The sequence below is a fragment of the Spermophilus citellus genome (assembly GCF_964194105.1).
Source record: "Spermophilus citellus genome assembly, chromosome: 3".
In the NCBI taxonomy this organism is placed as follows: Eukaryota; Metazoa; Chordata; class Mammalia; order Rodentia; family Sciuridae; genus Spermophilus; species Spermophilus citellus.
Window position 1 is genome coordinate 217,155,555 of NC_138184.1, and position 22,181 is coordinate 217,177,735.

At 46.1% G+C, this 22,181-nt stretch overlaps 1 protein-coding gene across 1 annotated transcript in view; it reads left to right on the forward strand.

Moving 5' to 3' along the window:
* Positions 1-22,181, forward strand: part of TBXAS1 (thromboxane A synthase 1) — a 154,927-nt gene that overhangs the window by 50,611 nt on the left and 82,135 nt on the right. The window contains exon 4 of the mRNA XM_081287467.1: positions 11,092-11,188. Coding sequence (XP_081143593.1) covers positions 11,092-11,188 — 97 coding nt within the window. The remainder of the gene's footprint in view (positions 1-11,091; positions 11,189-22,181) is intronic.

The window sequence follows — 22,181 nt, forward strand, 5'->3', positions numbered from 1 at the left end:
AGGGTCTTGGCCTTGGAGGAGCCTCGGGGGAAGGGGAGGCCAAGGAGAGCAGCAGAGAGAAGACCTGGAGCTGGGGGAGCTGGGGGGAGGGAAGTCCGCAGCGGAGGAGAAGACAGAGATGGATCAGGAAGCCGCCCACTGTGATGGTCAGCCTTGATGACCAGGCTGAGGACACTCACCATTTTTACTAATGGCTTTTGAGCTGGCTAAACCCACATCTTGCAGGCTGGTTTCTAGAGCTGACAGGGAGGTGGATTTGGAGAGCAAGATGTTCACCAGGAATTCTCTCCTGCGGATGGAGGGAGGAGGGCGGCCAGGCCCGTCCCCAGCCTAGTCCAGTCACGGTGTGCCGGCTGGTGCAGGAAGGGCTACCCTCAAGTCACGGGGGTCCCTGCTGCTCAGGCTAACACTGAAGCTGACGTCTGTCCTGCAACTGGTGGGAAGCAGCTCTGAAGGAAGGTGTGGATGAGGGCAAGGGGGGCGTTCTGCATGTTCGGCCCCCCAGGGGGTGAGTCCCAGACCTGAGGTTTGTACAGAGGTCAGGTGCAGGTGACTGAATGACTCCACAGGGGGCACCTCTCCATGTGGCTGGACTGAGGCAGGGAGAGCAGCCCCCATGTGGGAGAAGGGCCAGGCACGGGTGCCTTGGGAAATGCAGGATAATTGTGAGTAAAAGAAACACGATCTGAGGCTCCAAGTCTGGCTGCAGGTTCTCCCGGAGCAGAAACAGGACATGGGAGGACACAGGGATCTCCCGGGACTTCCGGGGCAGACCCAGAGGCTCACTTCCCCATGGACAGGCCCTCTGCTAGCCCTTGGGGACACGGGGGGGGGGGAACAGGACAGCGTTCTGTCTTCCAAAGACTCACACAGCAGCAGGAGCCCATCGATCAATTGTGTGGTGCAGACAGAAGACCCCTGGGTGCCTTGGAAACTGCGAGGAGCGAAGGGCCCAAGAAGGTTCTACAGAAGAGGGGCCAGGGACACCAGTGCACGGAAGGGTTTCCAAACTAACAAAGGGGGTGGGTGGCACTTCAGAGGGGAAATCTGGGAAAGGAATGGGGCGTGGGGAAAGGCCGAAAATATGGGAACCACACGTAACTTTCTGAAAGAGCAAGAGTTTCCCAAACTGTGTGCGGAGACACCCCAGGGTGCCACAGTGAACTCCCTGGGGCTTCCTGGGATATCTCAAATGGCTATAAAAATATGGTGACATCTGTCAGCCCCCATGAGAACTGCTTCCAATTTATGTCTATCATTTTTTTTTTCAAAGTCCTCTAAGTTGTTAGAACATGAATACTTATTGTTTGGGCTTAACTGCTTAAAAATGAGACTGTTGGCTACTTCTTTGGCCGGGGGATGCTATAAAAAACTATTATTGAGTCACTGAGGGTGTCATGAACTGAGAAGGTTGGGAAACCCTTGTGTGAGACCAGCGGCGACAGGAGGTGATAATCCCCAGAAGGGCCACTGGTTACACATGGAGAAGCTGAGAGGTCTTCCTGCAGAGGGCTGGGGAGCAGGGAGAGAGTCCCAGGGAGTGGAACCACACGGTCAGCTTCTGTTTCACAAAGGATTGGATCCTGATGGGAGAGTTGGTCTGTGGAGAGAGCCCAGATGGGGCTACTGTCCTGGTCTAAGGGAGAGAGGCAGGATCCAAACACAGCTGGGATCGAGGTTGAAATGAGAATCCAGCCCTCCATGAGCATTATACAGCTCCTATTGCATACCTAACTCTAGAATAAACCCTGGATACACAAGACAAGGTCCCCATGTTTAAAGAACTTGAAATCACATGGAAAGATGGTCAAGAAAGAATTATAATCGGTAGGAACCACCAGGAGTTAACCAGGCAAGAACAGGGAGTGCTGTCCCTGCGAGGTGGGAACAGCATGTACGAAGGCCCGGGAGTGAGAGATCGTGGAGGGTTTAGGAGATGCGGATTGGTTGTCAGATCTGGCTCTTGGAGTGGCGGGAAATATGGAGGGCTGAGGCCAGCTGGGTGTCACGTGCTGAAGACCCCCAGAGGGCTTGGTCTTGGCAAAACATTGGGGGCTTCCAATCAAGGGGTAGCATTATCAGGTTGGCACTTCACAAAGTCCTGGGGGAAGAAACTGGAGAAACCCAGGCTCTCGTGTAGACAGGATGCTAGACAGGCAGAAGTACAGAGGTCTGAGTGGGAGGCCCAGGGTCTGGCCATCGTGAGGGACCAGGAATTGTAGCAGCATGAAGAAGCAGGAGAGGGGCAGCCTGGCCGGTCAGCTGGGAGGGGACAGTGGGCAAGGGCCGACTCTGCCGCAGCCTCTGCAGGGCTTCCTGAGTCTTCCTGAGCACCCTGAGACTTCCAAGGGCAGCTGATGCACAGCCCGCTCAGAGTGACAGGGGTGGACTCCAAGGCCCTTTGACTGTCCCTGGTCCCTGGAACAGTGTCCCAGTGACAGTCTGCTCTGCCCCTCAGCCACCTCTGGCCCTAACGACAGATGGGATCCCTAACCAAAGGGGGCCAGATGCCCCCATGAGCCAAGCAGGGAGAGAGCCCCAGAACTCCAGGCCACGGCCACTCCTTGGCACTGTGGGGACCACCCTCCAGAGGAGTCGCTGCCAGCCCAGCTCCAGGTCCGCCAGCACGGGGGCTTCTCTGTAGCTCTCTCTCAACTCTTTGGAAGTGACAAGTCTCCAGCCATGTGTGCCCACCTTGCCCCACTGAGCTTCCTGATGCTTCCATATCTATGGCCAAAGGGCCCAACTTGAGGCCTTGACGCTGGTGCCCCTGGTGGCATCTTCAACCTCCTGGGGCTGCAGCTTCTGCGGGACCCCCGCTTCTCAGCTGCTCGGTGTTTGGCAGTGGTCAGAGATGCCGAAGCCCCCTGGGTTGTGTGTGGTGTGTTCGTATTCTGTCTGTCTACAGGGAGTGTGGGCTTCCACTAGGACTCTCCTGGTCCCCCATGGGCACCCACAGGGTGTGACCTGCCCACTGGGGCGTGTGGGCCCTTCCCTTCCTGCAGGCTGGTCTCTCCTGCCGACAGACTTCCCAGCTGACCTCCATAAGCGCCTCCTAGCAAGGAAAAGGTCATGAAGGCTGAGTTTGCTCAAGGTGACACGGATGTCAAATCACAAAATAAGGTCTCGAAGGAGCCCCTGAGACCCCAGCACTGCAGCCTCAGCACTGCCAACCTCAGTCCTCCTCCGGACAGCCTCGGTGGGACCGCCCAGTGACAAGCCCCCTCCTCTTTTCCTATCCCAAGGTCACACCCACTTGATATAAAACACAGGAGTAGTAAAGAAACATGTAACACAAAAGGTAAAAGTACCCCATGACCTCCTGCCCTGACACATGTGCTGTTGGTTGTCTGATCTGGTCATCAGGCCCCAGCATATTGCCTGACACAGAGTTTGTGCTCAGGAAACACTCCCTGGACATTCTGATCAACACTAAGATTGGCTTTGATTTATTAATTGAGCTAGACACACTGTTTTACAACACGCTTTTCTGTCCAGCTGTGTAACTTGGACACCTTTCCGAGTCAGTGCCTGTGGGTCATCCTCCTCCTCCCCATGAACAGTCAGACCTCGGTCACCCTGGCAGGGGCAGGCTTTCTGGAACCGAGCCAGGCAGCCCCCAGGAAAATACCAAGGCTCTCTCTCCCTGCAGTCCCAGAATGCAGCTGTGCTATTTTGGTTGAACTGACTGGTCAGTTTTTTTAAAAAAAGAAAACCACTAATTAAACCAGTCAAACAGGTGCTGTTTTTGTCTGCACAATACTTCACAGATTTGCTACGTTTTCTCTCCACCCAGGTGCTTTGGAGTTGAATAAGCAAATTATTATGTGCATAAAGAGGGATAAATGAATAACTGGTTACAAATTTCTTGCCCCTAATGGAATCTACCTGCCAGAGGTACGACTTTGGATTAGAGGGGAACAAGACCTCACCTCCTTAATTAGGCTGGGGGTTTTCCGGTCTATTAAGCAAGAATATGCCCTAAATCTCTACCTGTAAAAGCCACAGTCTGCACAGCTGGGGGCCTGCCTGTTTTCTCTCACTCCCTACCAGCACTGGAGCTGTTCTACAGACAAGGCCAGCCTGGAGAAGAGGCCATGGCAGCCTGCTCACCACAAGGACAGCTCCGAGGCAGGGGTCAGTCCCTACCTCAGACAAAATTACCTAGCCGCACTAAGTCTCAGTTTCATATTCTGAAAAGTGGGCTTAATAACTACCTCATCCATTTCCTGAGAATTACATGAGATAATAAAGTAAATATACACTTAGAACAAAGCCATCTCAAGAAGCAAGACGACACTGCTACATATTCATGCTGTCTTAGTTAATTTTCTGTTGCCGGGCTGGGGATGTGGCTCAAGCGGTAGCGCGCTCGCCTGGCATGCGTGCGGCCTGGGTTCGATCCTCAGCACCACATACCAACAAAGATGTTGTGTCCGCCGAGAACTAAAAAATAAATATTTAAAAAAAAAATTCTCTCTTCACTCTAAAAAAAAAAAAAAAAAAAAATTTTCTGTTGCCATGACTGCATACCACAAACTGGGTGATTTGTAAAGAAGAAAGGTTTATCTAGCTCATCTTTCCATAAACTAGGGGGTGGGGCTGCATCTGATGATATTCTTGCTGGAGGACATTCTTTACAGAGTCCCAAGGTGTCACAGGGAATGATATCATTCTAGGGCGTATCCAAGTGACAGAACTAAGATGGCTTTCCTAACAAACCTATTCTCAGGATAACCAGACTCCATCAACCCATGAATGGATTAATTCATTCGTGTGGCAGAGCCCTTAATACCTAATTAAATGTCCTTAATACCTCTTAAATGTGCCACTTGGGCCTACCTTATAGCCTCACAACAGGATTCAATTTCAACAAGAAGTTTGGTGGGGTCATGCAGACCCTAGCACATACCCAAGTATAAACCTCATATCAGAAGCTTTTAGGGAAGTGAGCTTTATAGGCAGAATGGCCCAGGTATCCACAAGGTGGAAAAGGTAAGAGGGCACCATACCAGTTAGGCTTCCTGGTTATACCTGATGAAAACCCAAGTCAAGCCCATCTTAGCACAAACTAACCACCCAACCCTGGAGGATCAAACCAAGAGCTGCTGTAGGTAGAGACTTGGATTGACTTTGTCCTTCCTGCACATGTGTCATAAATCTCAGCTGCAGTCTCTCTCAGTTCTTTCTGCAGACAGATTGTCTCAGTATGGCAGGAAAGTGGTCATCAACAGCCCTAACCTCCTACAGTCCCAGTTTAGCAGCTCTAGGAGAAAGACTGAGCATGTCAGTCTCAGTCCCATGTAGAAATCCCGAGAAGTGTTCTGACCCTGGCTGGTTGGGTCATGTGCACACCAGCTGGACCAGTCGTGGTTGCCAAGGAGATGGGATCCTGTGATTGGCCATGCCTAGATGGTGAGTCCATCCCCTTGACCACAGGGACAAGGTTCCATAATTCACAGCTCCTTCATAACTCTGTGGAATAGGAAGGCTGGCTCCCCAAGGCGTGGTGGGCAGATGGAGAGAGAGGAGCCATTAAAGAAGGAAGGCTGCGCTTGCTTAAGACGAGCTTCACTGATACTTTTCTCTATTCAATATCTTTCCAGGAGCTCCTCAAACTACAGATGAGCATTTTTATAAATATAAATTCACAAGATTACACAATTTACATGTAAAACGGGGCCAGTTCCCTCATGAGGTTCATAAACCAGCTCTGAAGCAATTCTGAAGGAATTGTTCGAAAATTGTTTTTAGCATTAGCAATATTACTAGAAAAAATCAGAAAGACTCCCAAGGTGACTACTTGAAAGGACGACTTTCATTGGAATATAGAAGCATTTTTTGAGTCCAGATTATGGGAAAAATTATGTTGATAATAATGAAATCAATACAAATATATTACCAAAATATGTGTGTGCACCCCAGGGTGTAACTGCTTTCTTTTTACAGCTCAGGATTTAGGGAAATGAGAATGGGTGTGAACTTGAAGCGTTTTTAACTTGGGTCCCCAATCTGTTTACTGTCAATCATATCAGGGTCCCCTGGGAGCTTGTTAAAATAAGAGGTGACTGGTTCCACACCAGAAACCCAGGTGTGGTAGGTCGGGGTGGGGCCAGGCATGTTTGTTTTCTAAATGCTCCCCAGTAGATTTTGGCCACCCACAGGGCTGCCCACCACTGTTCTAGGTCAGTGTTTCTCAGAGTGTGTTGCAGTCCTGCTGCATCCAGAATCCGAGAGATGGTTTAAATACAGATTTCTGGGTCCCACCAGGCCTCATAGATCAGGTTTGGTGGTGAGCAGAGCTGCGACTTCATAGTTTATTAAGCTTCTAGGTGACCTGTTAAAACTTTTTATTTTGTGATAATTATAGAATCACAGGAAGTTGGAGATACATGCGGGGAAGGAGGGTCTGGGTACCTGTATTAGTGTGTGTGTGCATGCGTTGTGCGCTGAGGTTGGAAGCCTGGGTGTTGTGCATGCCAAGCAAGCCCTCTACCACTGAGCCACAGCCACAGCCGCATGCTGTGTCCCTTTTCTCAGCTTCTCCCAGTGATAACCTCTTCCATAACTATAGCATATTACCAAACCAGAAGGTTCACATTGGTTCAATGCACAGAACTTATTCAGATTTTATTCAGGTTTATGTGTGCTCAAGTGTGTATGGGGGGGTAGGGTATCATGTATATTTGTAAGTATCTGTCTACGACTCTTCTGTGGTGCAAAGTCTTGACTACTATAGTTAAATCTTAGGATATGAAACACTGATTCCTCTCACTTCATTCTTCTTTTAAAAATTGACTTAGTTATTCTAAGTCTTTGGTTTTTCCATATAAATTGCTTGGAGTTAGGTATTGCATTGAACCTATTAGACAACTTTTGGGAGAACTGACATGTCTTCCAATCCATAAGGATGGTAAGTGTCTCCATTTACATAGGTCTTCTTAGATTTCTTTCATCAACAGTTAATGTTTTCCACATGTTAATTGTTAGCATATAGACATACCATTGATTTTTTTTACATTGCTCTTGAATCCTGCAAACTTTTTAATTTTTTTTAGTATTTTTATCCACAGACAATCAAACCAACTGAAAACAATTTTCTTCATTTCTTTTCAATCTATACACTTCCTATTTATTTTTCTTGCCTTATTATACTGGCTACTATGTACAAGAGTAATAGGAGTAGTAGATAGCCTTGCCTTGTTCCTGATCTTAGAAAAAGCATTTCACCATTAAGTATGATGTTCATTTTAGTATTTTTATAAATGTCCCTTTATCAAGTTGAGGAAATTTCCCTTTATTCTTGAGAGATTCCATCATGTACAGGTGCTGAATTTTGTCAAATGACTTCTTCATGTTAACTGATATGATCACATATTTTATCTTTTTAAGGCTGTTAATATGGTGGATTATATTGAATGATTTTAAAATATTGAGCCAGTTTTGTATACCTAGTATAAATGCCACTTGTAGTATTTAATTCTTTCTGCACATTGCTAGATTTGCTTTGTTGAAGATTTTTGTGTCTAAGATGTGAGGGATTCTGGGCTGTGGTTTTGTTTTCTTTTCTTCTTTTTGGTACCGTCTTCATCTGGTTATAATGTCTTCATGAATTGAATTGGGAAGTGTTCCCACCTCTTTTAACTTCTGGAAGAGATTATGTACAGTTATTGTTGTTGTTCTTTAAATATTTGGTAGAATTTTCCATTGAAACCATCTGGGCCTGGAGATGACTTTTTCAGGAAATTTAAAATTATGATTTCAATTTTCTTATGGTAATAGGATTATTCAGATTGTTTCATTCATCTTGGTTGGATTTTAGTAGTTTGTAGTTTTCAAGGAAATGGTTCATTTCCTCATTTTCAAAATCATCGTCTAAAGTTGTTTATTATGGCTGCTTATTCTTTTGTTTTGTTTTGCTTGCAGTACTGGGATTGAACCCAGAGCCTCACACGTGATAGGCAAGGGCCCTGTCACTGAACTACACCCCCAGTGAGTTTGTTTGTTTTGTTAGTTTGTTGTTTGAGTCAGGGTCTCCTAAAGTTGCCCAAGTTGGCCTTGAACTTGTGATCCTCCTGCCTGTGTCTCCCAAATAGCTGGAATTATAGGTGTGCACCTCCCTATCTGGCTCCCTTATCATTTTAATGACTGCAATATCTATGATGATAATATCTTGGTTCCTGATATTAATGATTTGTGTCTTCTTCTTTTTTTCATCTTTGTTAGTTTTTTTTCATCTTATTGATTTTTTTAAAGAGTTGGCACTTTTTGTCTAATTAATTTTGTATTGTTTTGTTTTCCACTTTATCACTTTTGCCCTTATCATCATTATTTCCTTCTTTTTTTGCAAGATTTAGGGTTTTTTTTCCTCTTATTTTGCCATTTTCTTGGGGTGGAAATATAGATAACTCATTTAAGATCTTTCCTGTTTTCTAAGGAAGCATTTAGTCCTATGAATTTCTCTCTTGTTTCTGCTTTAGCTTTAACCCATATTTTAATATGTTGTTATCTAATTATTACATTATACTTATAATTATAAATATAGTAATATATTTATTTTCTTTTGTTTATTCATTTCGTGTTTCACTCTTCTTGCCTTCTTGTGGGGTTTTTTGAAAATGATTTAACATGTTTTTTTTTAACTTCTTAAAAATTTTTATGTCATTTTGCGTGGTTTTCCTAGTGGTTACATAGGTATGCATACATAATTCATCACAGGCTATGAATACGAATGCCTCACCACTTCAAGTGACCTTACTCCTTTGTGGTCCCTTTGCTCTTCTTACTCTTAAAATATAATTGTCCCAAGTATTCCCTCTAAGTACATTTATCCCATCAGCTGGTGTTATAATTTTGCTTCAGCCATCAAGTATATTTAAGAAACTCATGAGAAGTGGGGCAGTCTAATAGTTTCTACGCAGTCCATGATTCTTTCCTTTCTGAAGTTCCACACTTTCTTCTGTTATCATTTCCCTTCTGCCGGAAAACTTCGGTAGTCATTCTTGAAGGGCAGATGGACTACTGACAAATTCTCTCAGGTTCTTCATCTAGGAGTGATTTGATCTCGACTTCTTTCCTGAAAGATTCATTCACAGATAGACGACTTGTGGTGGACAACTCTTTTCTTTTGGGACTTGGGAAATGTGCCACTTCCTTCTGGTCTCCATGGTTTCTGACAATAAATCTGCCGTCCCCAGTTGTTCTCCATAGATGTCATTCTTTTGGCTTTCAAGGCTCTTTGTTTCTTTCTTTTTGTTTTCAGAAGCTTAATTATAAAGTGTCTGGCCATGGATTTCGTCAGATTCACCCTATTTGAACTTCACTCAGCTTCTTGAATCTATAAATTTGTCTCTTGCCAGCTTGGGGTAATTTTCAACTATTACTTCTTCAAAGTAAAGTGACTTTAGGCATATTATTTTAAGTTTGAGAAACTGCTCTGGAGTAGGTTTCATGGGTCCAGGAGCCCTTCAGATCATACACAAACTACTGCAAGGTGTTCGTTTCTCTTAGAAGGGTGTCTACAGCTTTCACTAGATTCTCAGAAGAGTCTATGACACTTGTAATAAGATTTGTAAAAGTATTGGTTTATGATCTTATCAGGTTATTTTCCTTTTCTTGGTTAAAACCAGTAAGAAACTAGTTGGTGTCCTTTCTTTCTTTGCACTTCATTTGTTGAAACCCTGTTGTCAAAAGATTTTCCCAACAGTTTTGAAAAATATGATCACTTAGGTGAATATTTTATGAGTGTTCAATATGTGCCAGAGAAATATTTTTCTTCCCAGTCAGTGAGAGGGAAAAGAATTTAAAAAATTAACTTGCTTTTGGGTTGTGAAAAGTTCTGAGTAAGAATTCTAGAATAAACTTTCCCCTTTACAATCTGTTCCTAGGTCGGGAGTTGTGGCTCGGTGGTAGAGCCTTTGCCTAGCACAGGTGAGGCACTGGCTTTGATCTTCAGCACCACATAAAAATAAATAAATAAAGTAAAGGTATAAAAAGAAATAAAATCTGTTCCTCACTGCTCTGAGCTGGATATACCAGTGATCAAGTCACAACCCTGAAAGTACAACGCTGTGCACTAGAATGTACCTTACTCAGTGGTCCCTTGTCCTCAGTCTGCTTTGCTTCACACACCTGGCCATGGGGCACTCACAGTACTCCCCGGGCAGCCTGGCCCTGGCCAGGTGCTCAAGCTGCCTGCTCTGCCCACACACACTCTCTCCTCCTCTGTCACCCACCTTCTGGAACTAACTCCTGCTCACCTCCAGAACATGGGTTGGGAGCCCCACCCGGGAAGCCTTCTTCCTCTCCTCTACCAGCACTGTTAAGTATTCCTCCATTGTCAGAATGTCACACTGGAGGCTGATTACCTGACTGTCCCTCCCATCAGATGCTGAGACCCCTGAAGCCCGTGACCAGGCCTTGGTTGCTCCGTGTCTCCTGAACTTTCTTAAGTGTGAGACACGGACGTGAGCAACGGCCTCCATCAGAGCTCCCCACCAGCTGCCTGCAGGTGCTCCTTCTCCATCTATTCCTGAATGTCATAAGTATCTGTTGAGCTTCTCCACAGACAGGCATGGAAACCAGATGTTGGGCCCTCCCCCAGAGGCTTCATCTCTCCAGAATTCTCACAAGTATCTGTTTATTCATTTGCTTTAGACTTTTTTCAAGAATCAGTGTAAAGGTTACTGGTCTTTGACAGAATGCCCACCTCCCCAGTTTTGGAACATGCACATGACCTTGACCTCTGCCACTTTCCTCCTTGGTCTTCCTAGTGGATCTTGTGGATGAATGCCTTATTATTGTATTTACATTTACAGATCTGCCTTTCCTAATTAGAAGCTCCTTGAGGCAGGGACCCTCCAGGGACTGGTACAAGGTGGCTTCCCCAAAATATCGATGGGAAGAAATTAATGTCAGGCCGTCAGGCTCTACTGGTGCTCGCAATTGGAGCAAGCCTTTCCTCGTCTTTCCCATGTCTTCACTTCTACTTACTTTCATCCTTTCCCCTGAGCCACCAGGGATTCTTTTGGGGAAAGAGAAGTGGGTAGATTAAGGCCACACGTTTTAATGTGATTTTTTTTTCCCTTGCAGGTACTATCTTGGTCGTCGGATGTATATTGTTATGTCCAAGCCAGACATGATCCGGCAGGTGTTGGTTGAGAACTTCAGTAACTTTTCCAACAGAGCGGTATGTCGTCTTCTCTCTGTGTGTGGATGGATGAGGGACTCATTGTAAGATGCAAGAACTGCACGGTGGATCTAATAGGGATACTGTGCGCCTCTTACAGGGCTTAGGTAAACACCTCCTCAGGGAACTACAAAGGGATGCATGGGACTGCTACAAAAAAGGTGGCATTTACATTTGTGAACCTCTTCCAGAAAGCCAAAGCTTGAGAGGAGTTGAGGCTAAGAAAAATGCTAAAGCAGGAGAGTTTCCTAAAGCTGGGTCGGAGGCTAGGGGAATCCACGGGGCACAGGCCGAGTCATCTTGGAACTCTGAGCAAGGCTAATAATGTCAGCAGGAAAGCAGAATGCCGCAGGTTTTATGTTCATATCTTTTCTAGAAGGCATAAAAGTATTAAGGCCAGAAAGGGAAGGCACACAACACTGATAGGGAAATTTGTCCCCACGTAGGAGGAGGAGCCTGTAAGGGAGCCCTTCCTATTAGTTCAAGTCTCCAACCTACTAAAGGATATACTGCCTCTCCCCCTGCCCTTTTTTTAATCTTTTATGAAAAAAAAAAAATCTCACAAAATGGCAGAGGTGACAGAAAATGACAGAGGTGAGTGCTATCCATATTTTCTCAAAATGGAGAGAGAGAAATTCTAGCAGGAATTCCCTTTAGACTTTTTTTTTTTTTTTTTTTGACCAGGGATTGAACCCAAGGGCACTTAACCTCTGAGTCACATCCCCAGCCATTTTTATGTTTTATTTGGAGACAGGGTCTCAGATTGCTTACAGCCTCTCTAAGTTGCCAAGGCTGGCTTCAAACCTGTGATCCTCCTGCCTCAGCCTCCTGAGCTGCTGGGATTACAGGCTGTACCCTTTAGACTTTGCATAGATATTTTAGCAGGAATTCCCTCTAGACTTTTTCATAGCAATTTTGCTTTCATAGAAAAAGTCTAAAGTGAATTAACAAACAGATGCTTGTGAGAATTCAAACAATTCCGTGCCAATCTTTATTTTTGGGGGGAGTGGGGGATGTCAAACTAACTCTCATTTTCCATAGATAGTAGGTAATGTGCGTATTCCATTCTTTTGTTGATTTATTTGGCCACAGGCCAGGCACTGTCTAGGTGCTGATTGTAAAGAGAGAGAAGACCCAGTCTTGCCCTCAAGGAGCTCAGTTTAGTGAGGGAGGCAGACCAGCAGAGACCAGCACCAACCAGCAGGGCAAGGCCTCCTGCAGTGGAAATTCAGGGCCATCCAGGCTGTGAACAGGGGAAAGCTTGTGGATGTGAGATCCCTGGGCCTGCATCTTAAAGGAACTATCCACAGCATTCCTGCATTCTGTAGTAGTAGGGCTATCAGAGTAGATTTTTTTGGTCTTCACAAAATTTATGAGATTGGTGCAATTATCATCTCCATTTCACAGACAGGAAAACCAAGGTTCAGAGAGGTTAAATGACCAACCCAGGTCACATGACTACCTGGGGGAAGAGCAGAGATTTGCGTAGCATCACCCAAGGCAAGTCCAGAACTCTCTTTTACTACAAGATTACAATGGCTGGCTCGGGTGACATTTCTGGATGTTAAGGTTTAAGGGAATAATTGGTCCCTCACCCAAAATTATGCTCATTCCCAGAGCATCATGCCCAATGCCAGACACCACATGGCCACTGGAAGGAGGTAACTGCCTGGCCTTCTGTCTCCGTCATCTCCGAGTGGCCAAAGAAATCGCAGAGGTTTAACTGCTTCTAGTTTATCTTCCCCGACACAGTCATCATCCCGCTGTTCGGAGACTCCCGAAGGCCTTTGTCTGCTGGGGTCTTACAGACTGAGTCCTGGTTCAGTGTAGATTGCTGCTCCACCAGCTCAGCAAGGGGTGTTGATTGGAGAAGCCAGGGGAGCCGAGCGTCAGAGCACCTGGGCCACCAAGTCCCATCCGAGCAGGCAGTGAAGGCTGCCTAGGAGCCTGCCATGATTCCTGAGCCCACCCGAGCCCTGAGCAGTGAGATGGATGTGGCAGCTGTGTGTTTCTATATGGCTTCAAGTGATACCCAGTCTGTCCCCAGGGCACAAGATCCTGAGAACAGACCTGGAAGAGGGCCCCCTCTACGAGCAGACAAATTCAACCCATGTGTTTGAGCTGAGGATACCAAAGGCCTTTGGCCTTGGTCAGGTTCTCCTCCAAACCATTGGCAGCTCTCCCTAATTTCTTCCACCCCCAGACTGGAGTGTGTTGGTCCTGGACCCCAAACTCCAGAGTAGGGTTCTAATTTCCTTCCTCTTCCACTCATCCCAGGATTAAGCCTTCAGCATGAAGTTCAAGTCCCCCAGACAAGATTTAAGGGCCCCTGTAACTTAGATCCATTTCATGTGCTCCAACCTAATCTCCCACTTCTCCCCAGGACAAGCTGTCACTCCCTCTGGCAGGGACCCTCCATTCTCTCCCTAGCCTGGATCTCATGCTGACAGCCCCATGGCATGGGAGACAGTGGAACAGTAGGCTTCATGCTCAATAGCCCTATGAGCTTGAGCAAACTTCTTCACTTCATTAAACTACTTGTTCCTCCTGTGGGATATGGGGAGTAATGCCAAACGGGATCATGCAGGTAAGCTTCTGGGCAGCGCTGGGCAGGCAAGACAAGCAATCATGGTGCATGAGTTGCTTTTAGCAAGAAAAACTCCACCTCCTTCACACCCATCCGAACCCTAGCCAGTTTTCAAGGCTCCCTTCAGATTCTGCCTCCTCCAAGAAGCCTTCCCTGCCTCCATCTACATTCTCTCTTTCCTTGCCCTGGACTCATAGGCTCCCGCTTATCTGCACCACTCATCTTTGCAATAGATCCCACTGAGCCTTCTGCTATTTATAGTAAAGGAAGGTGCGGCTTTCACCCTAACTTGATCTTTAGTCCTTGAAGGCCAGGAAGCATATCTTGAACTTCTTTTCTGGACCCTGTGGCCCAAACGCATAAGGACTATTCAGCACCCAATATATTTTTGTGCAAACTAAATTAAGCCTCCACCAACATGACAACCTCCCCAGAAGAATGAAGCATTACCTGAACCTGGAGATTCCATATGCACTTCTCCATCTAGGACATTCACAAACACATTGGGAAAAGAAAAAAGGGGTAAAAAAAGACCCATCAAAGACCCATTGTAGATTAGATCTCCAGGAAACCCTAGTGTTTATCCTTTTCCATCTGGGACCCTATCCACTTATCTTTATCTTTGTTTATGGTCTTTAAGCCAATTCCATATTCATGATAAAACAACCCTTAGTGACTCAATTTTTTAAAAACAGTCGTTAGAGTGGGATTTTCTCACAGGTTTTTGAAAGTCAAATTAAACTGGGTTCTGTGGTTCCCTCTTATCCATATGCTTATTTATCTGCTCAAAGAACTCAAGGAGATTACTGAGGCGTGATTTCTCCTTCCTGACACCAGGCTGTCTTCTCCCTAATAAGGCATGTTTACTTAAGTGTTGAGCGACTGGGCCTTATTAGACATTCGCTCAGTAAACATTAAACGCTTGCTCTATGTGAGCCTCCACCAAACGGTCCCCTGTGATACAGAAATACTTCAGCATATTAGTTTGATGCATTAAGTGAAAAGGAACTTAAATAACGCAGAGTTTCATCTTCCAACAGTGAGAGCTCATCTCTGCTCCCAGATCCAGGCTTGAGTTATGTGCGACCCTGGGCAGCCTGGCAGAGAATGGCAGTGATGTGCCAAGCTGGGTTCAGCTGAAATTTGATGTGAGCTGTGAGCACCCCCCGAGGAACCCTTGGAGCACAGAGGAGGAGTGACTAGAGGGAAACCCAAGTCAGCATCGAGCACATATTTGAATTCCAAAATCATTGAATGAAATATTCTTTTTCAAACCCCAGAACACTGAGCAGAGCAGAGTAGGACCCGGGGTGGCGCTTGTCACGTCTGAGTTTGCAGTCCCACATTTTCCCAGGCACTTGCACTTGTGCCTGTGGAGCACGTCCTTTCCATCTTGCCCCTTCTCCCCTATCGGTGCCTTCAGGGCTTCCTGAAACTGTGGGTCCAACTGCAGTTAATCATTAAACCCAAGTCCATCTTCTATATCATGAGGGTATTTTTGTTGTTATTGTTATTTTTGTTTAAATATCTGTGGAAACTGGAACAGGGTCCATGTGACTCAGCAGAAACTACTATAACCAGTAGCAGCGCACCCTATTCTTGGCCTCCCATCAAGGCCTGGAGTTGGGGAATCGTGGGAAGGATGATAAGGGGTAGGCTGTCTTTAGCCCATTTTCATTCTATTTGGATGAGGGAGGGGACATGGAAGCGATGTACCTGTCCAATCTTGAGACCTGCTGCCTTGGGGCTATGAGCTCTGGACCAAAATGGCAGCACAGAGAATGGATCAGCTGCTTAGATGGGAATGGAGATGGAAGGAGAGGGTGGTTGTATGTGTGTGTGGAGGGGTGGGTGAGTATAAGCCCTCAGGTCCTTATCCTTAACAGAGGTCACTTCTTCAGGCATGGATCAGGCTACCCACAAGCATTACATCTAAAGCCATGTGATGAGTTTGGTGAGTGGCTTTATCCAGATCCATAAGCACCCAGGGGCCTGGACGCCCTCCGTTTAGCCTGTCAAAGGCCTGCTTCATCCCCTCACCACATGACTGTCAAAATCTAAGGATGAGTCACTTTGGAACCACAACCCCCTTGGCCTTGGCAAAAGATGGCTAAAGTTAGCAGGCAAATGAGTCACTGGAGACCTGGTTACCCTGTGCACCTGCAGCAACACCCTGGTCCAGAGAAGCACAGGGGCTTCATCAATAAGGAAAAGTCCCTTTAGAGCTATGGGTGGACCAGACCCACCCATGCTGGGGCCTCAGGGACCTGCCTGCTGGCATCTGCTGAGAAGAGACGGGACATCAGCAGGTTTGCCGTAAAACTGCCCCTTTTAACTTGTCCCTGTGCCTATAACTGGCACCATCTAGAGTTCCTGTTCCCCTTTCCTTTAACTGAAACAGTGAGTAAGTGAAGACAAGCAGCTGTTCAGACATGTGCTGTGAGGTTTAGGATGTGAGAAGGTTGTTGCGTACAATCTAGGGAAGCTCTTGGAACTCCAAGCAAATCTGGGAAGCTTTTTGGATGCTGTGTTTTTTGAGAAAGGTCAACTCAGGCTCTAGGTCTGCAGCTCTAAGTGAGGCAGGAGCCTGGAAGCTCTACCAGTCGGCAGAGAGCAGGGAAACGGAACTGCCACTTGCCTAACTGACACCTCCATCTCTCTCTTTTTTTGGACTGGGGATTAAATCTGGGGCCATACACTTGCTGGGCAAGCACTCTGCCACTGGGATACATCCTCATCCCTTTTAAAATGTTTTTATTTTGAGACCATCTTACCAGGGTGGCCTTGAACTTGGGTCCTCCTACCTCAGCCTCCTGAGCATCTGGGATTGCAAGTGTGCCACCTCCCTTTGAGGAAGATCTCTCTGATGCACGTGAAATGTTTTGTGATGCTCAGGAAACTCTCCAGCCTGAGCAGGAAGCTTCTGGTCCCAGGATGGGTTGCCCACTGCAAGTCCCAAATGTCAGCCACAATGGCTTGCCTGTCCCCTGCCTGTGGGCCTCCCCTTTCACCTGCTTTGCTCATGGCTGAATGCGGTTAGTCCTGGAGAAGTCAGATCCATGGGATTGCATTTGATCTGTAAAACACACTGAGCTGCGAGTTTTGAACATGATAGGGGAGTCTGAACTTGAACGGGCTTGAAAGGAACTGAGTGCCTTGTGAAGCCTTGGGCTCGCAGGAATGAATAGTGCTAAGTGGCATGGATTGTGAATGTTCAGGTGTTCTTCTCTCTGCCTTGCAGAACTTTTTTCTTAATTTAAAAATCTTGTTGAAAATGATTTCATATTTTTATGTCTTACTAGGCTCTTAGTTCAGCGGGAAGTCAACTTTACATTTTTTTAAAAAGAAATAAGTAAAATCTTGTTCTTACATTTATGTCTTCTTGCCTTCACTTGCAGTGGCAGAAGTAGAAATAAGTGTGTACACCTGGAGATTAATATCTAGAGTTTGGGGTGAGAATAGTAAATAAGCCACAGAAGCAATACTGGTCTCAAAGTGGTTGTGTTCCTGAACATTCCATGAATGTCAAGTCACCGGGACAGTAAGTCCCCTGCCTCCCTCTTCCCTGCCCGGTCTCCTTTATGTAACATTTCTTTTCTTTCCATTTGCTCTTCTTCTAACCCTGGGCCCAGCAATATGGTGAAAAGCCTTAAAAGGGATTAAATCAGATTCCACATTTTCTACCTATGATTAGCCATGTGACCTTCAACCAGTCCTTTAACCTCTCTGAGCCTCAATTTCCTCCTGCGTAAAACATGAGTATTAGGCTAGCTACTCACTGAGGTCAGTTTGGTCCCTGATCACGTGGCATGTGGCAGTCAGAACTTACAGGTCACCAGAGTTTCCCCAGCATCCCAGGGAGCCATTTTAAGCTTCAAATGCAGAGCCAAGCGCCCCCTGCCTCCCCCCAGGGAATGTCTTTCCAGCCGAGCATGACAGATGTCCCATCAGGGACACCCTTACCCTTCTCTGACACTGCTCTGGCAAGGAACTCTACTAAAATCTGTTGAAGAGTTTCCACAGAAGAGTTCATGAGCCCCTGACTCCCACCCCCCTTCAAGAAGGGTGCTCGCTGTCGGAGTGGATCTCATGGAAAGGCAGGGTGTACGGTTTCCTAGAACTCACTTGGAACTCTCAGGAAGGGCTGCCATAGTCTGTCCTGCGCCTTCAACCAGGTGAGAAGAGGCCCCTTCCATCGGCCGGAACCACCTTGGCAGATGGAGCACGAGCTTGCTTTTTACCTGCCACGTGCCTGGCCCCTTGAGCTGTGGACACACCTCACAGCTGACTCAGTGGCTGCTCTTTTGGGTCCCAGTTGAAAGCAGGGAAAAGGAAGATTATGTAATTTCTGGGACCATTTCCTATGGGCACGGAGAAGGAATGAAAATGATCCACTGTGAGAGCAGAGGGAAACCTTTACTATTTTTATTTTTAGTATTTCATTCTTCAATGTTTACATCATTTTTAGTAAAAGGAACATCTTTGTTATTTCAAAGCACCAAAATATAAGCGCTACTTGATTCCATCTTTGTACAGCCAGGTAGTAACCGTCGTAAATTGAAAATAGCCTCAAGCATAGAATTTAGGATAATTCAAGTGACGTATCATTCTGAGATTTAATTGATCATAATCTAGTGAGGGGGCAGTGCCAGATGTTTCCCACACCTGGTGAGGAGGAGGCAGGCTATTCAGCGGCTTCATGGGTGTACAGGGCTGTGTGGGAATCAGAAAGGACATCAGGAACAGTGGAGCACAGAGTTTTGGAGATCATGCATCCTATCTGATATTAACACGTCTGCAGCTGAATTGACAAACTTAACAATGAATGAGTTGGGAACATTCACCAGTGTCACAGCGTCCCTTGCTCTGCTTTCCTGGTACCCTCAGTTCTATGTGCCATTGGAGACCTGTCCTCCACCCTGTCAATGCATCCTGGAGGTCATTCATGTCTCGAGGGAAGGTTCTTGCGTGTTTCAGACACTAGGAAACTGTTTCCGGCTACAGCTCCATGATGCATGTTGCCCGTTGATCCTTGGCCAGGATAATATACATCCTGAGTTAGAGCAGAATTGCAGCGACGCATCTTGTAGCACTCTGGGAAGAGTCTGTGGGTCTTGTGCAGCTGTGCCAAGCCAGCTGAGGGGCACCAGGTTAGCCCATAAACACCCAGAAGTGATCTTCGTGCAAGCATGGTATGTGAGGTGTGGGTTTTCCTTAATAATTTGCTCCTCGGGACTTTGTGACTCTTCAAAGTTGAAAGTTTATCCTTGGCTGGCCTAATAAGAAAATAGGGATCTTAATTGAAAGGACAAACATGTTTATCTGTCCGAGGGGACCTTAGTAGTTGAGCCACAGGCCACAACTAAGCTATTTATCAGGATACTGATAGAATCAGAATCACCCAAGAGTTCATGCTGTAAGGTAAAAAGCAATCGGTGAGCTGTAATATTGACAAGTGTTGGTCATAAACCACCCCATTCCCTGCAAATGAACTGTGAGTTTCCATTCTGTCTTGAGCCCTACTATGGGCCAGCCTCTGGAGATAGTAGGACTCCATAAACGTTCACAGCTTGATAACAGACAGATACTATTCAGAGCTGAACTGGCAAACCACCAAACATAAAATGCAGCAACCCAGCTCAAGGCTGCCTTGGTGATGTCACGGGTTCCCGAGGCCTTGGCGAGCCCCTGTTGAAAGTGGCAGCTGTCCAGCTGTGGCCATGATTGCCAGGGAGCACCAGAGGCTGTAGTCCAGGGTTTCAGTTGTGAAGCTCATCCATGTCTTCTAAACGTTCATCTTTCTAAATGTCCAAGGCATGGCAATTTGGATCAGAGCAAGTGAGGACAGAGGGGTCCTTTTGCTGGGGTTTTCTGTCCCCTCCCACTGCCAGCTCTAACTCCACCCCTGTCAACAGAGGGAAAGACCTTGTGATCACCGTCACCTCCCTCACCGCCCCGCCCCCACTCCCAGGGACTTTGCGTTCCCTCTGTTCACCTTCCCTTTCCTTTTAAAATGCATCCCTGTCTGAAAACCATCCTCTAGACCACGTGGTCTAATCCTATCACACACCACCATAGGACACCCTTCCTGAGACCAGGCGCTGTCCTGTTAGTGCAGTAGGCAGGGCTTCCTCTGTCCCCAGCATGGATATCCCAACACAGCCCCGCCAACTAGCTTGTGGTCAGTTGAGGTTCCCAGATCTTTTTAATGTGAGTTATTGTAAGGCATGAAGCCTTCTAGTTACGTCTATTCATCTTGTTGGTGTTCATCCAGCATTCAAGTCCGTCCACAGGAAAGGTTTATGATTTGGTATTTTTTTAAATTGAGATCACCTCCAAACCCAATGCACTTTGTGTATGCAGCACTCACGTGACTATAACTCACATCAAGACACAGAGTATCTTCTGTGCTCCAATTTTGTTTTCCAAGTGTAGAAATAAAACAGAACTTGTACTCAACAATCTTATTAATCTCAATATTAATTATAATATTTACTTGTGTTAGTTCTCGGGTCTTCCATGTTATATAATCATGTCATCTATAATAACTAGCTTTATTTCTTCCATTCCAATTTTTACATACTTCTTGTCTTTTTCTTGCCTTCTTACATTTCTATTATGTCAACTAGAAGTGTGATAAGGGACACACTTGTCTTGCTTCCAAACTTGAGAAGTGTTGGGTGTTTCCCTAATGAGTGTGATGTTAGCTGGAATTTGTTTTGTGAATATCATTCATCAGGTTGGGAAAGTTCACTTATATTCATAATCCACCAAGAGTCATTATCGTGGATAGGTGTTGAATTTTAGCAACTATCTTTTCTGCATCTGTTGAGATTATGTTTTCTCCTTTACTATTAATGCAGCTAGTTGCATTGATTGCTTTTCAAAAGTTACATTCGTGAAATGAGTCCCACGGGATCTGGATGAATGACTCTGTTAAAGGATCACGGGATTACATAAGCTAATATTTTCTTTAAAATTTTTGCCTCTATGTTCATGAGAAACATTGACCTATAGTTTTTCATTTTAATAAGCTTTTGTCAGATTTTGGAATCAGCTTATCTGGCTTCTGGGATGGTCCAGTCTCATGTTAAATTGTGATCCAGGGAGTGTTAATCTTCCAGCTGTGATTTCTGCAAATCAGAAGTTTACTATGAAAATAACAAATAAAATATTTGATTGGACTGAGCTAAGTGTAGAAGCCTGAGGTTCTCTATTTGTTTCCAGACTGATAGTTTTATTTGTCTTTGGTTGTTCTACCAGCCCTGAAACCGCCCAAAGGAGTTATTTACCCACCCATTATTTCTCCTCCTTCTCCATAAGAATGTCCTTGGAAACCATAAAATGTTTTCTTTCCCACATCTATAGATCTGTCGCTCCATGAAAGAAAAAAGAATGAGGTTACTTTGGCACTACTTGCTGCTAGTGAACTCGCACTGACTCCTAAAAACCACTTTTTAAAAATAATCTTTGGAAAATGAGAGTGAGATGCTCTTTGTACGGGGCTTGGCAGTGAGGTCCGGGCAACGGGGCTTCCCTCCGAGGTGTCTCCTGAGACGTTTCATAATGTAAATAGGAGTCAGCAGGCAGAGGAGGAAGGGGCCAGAGGGATGGAGAACTCGAGGTACAGAGCAAAGAGCTTGTAAGGAGACGAAGACCCTAGGGAGAAGAGAGTGTGGTCGAGGTACCAACAGAACTACAGGAAGCCATCTCAGACCTGCGCGCCAGGGACGGCTCTAAACTCTTCAAATGTCAGAACTCAACCTTGCCATTGCTCAAAACCCATGGTCCCCGAGGACTCCCATTGTTCCCCCACCCCACGCCCAATCCATTAGGAAATCCTGCCTTCTGAAGCTTGCCAAATCTAACTGCTTCACCCCATCCACAGCCAGAACCCTGGGCTGAGCTGTCCATGTGCTCCTCTGAATGGCTCAACCCACCTCCATCCTGGGTCCTCACAGACTATTCTCAACATCAAAGCAGACTGAATCCTTAAAATACAAGTCAACTCAGGATACAGCTCTGTTCAAAAATCTGCACTGCCTCCTGTGTCACCCAGACTAGAGTAAAAATTCTACCTGGGCCCCCGAGGCCCTCCACACACAGCACCTGTGACCTCTCCACCCCCGTCTCTCCACTCTAGCCTCCCGGGCTCCTTGAGTTCCTTAAGTATGCCTTAGTATCTTTGCCACAATGGTCCCCTGCCTGGAGCTGGACTTCCCTCTACCCAGCTCCTTATATCCCTGGCTCAAATCCCACCTCCTGCAAGAGCCCAGTCCTGACCCTTTGATTTAATGCCACATTTGACCCTTCAAGTAACTTCTTCTGTATTTGTCTGCCTTTTCCCACTAGAATTAGTAAGGACAAAAAGCTTCATCATGTTCACAAATGTATCCTAAGTACCTA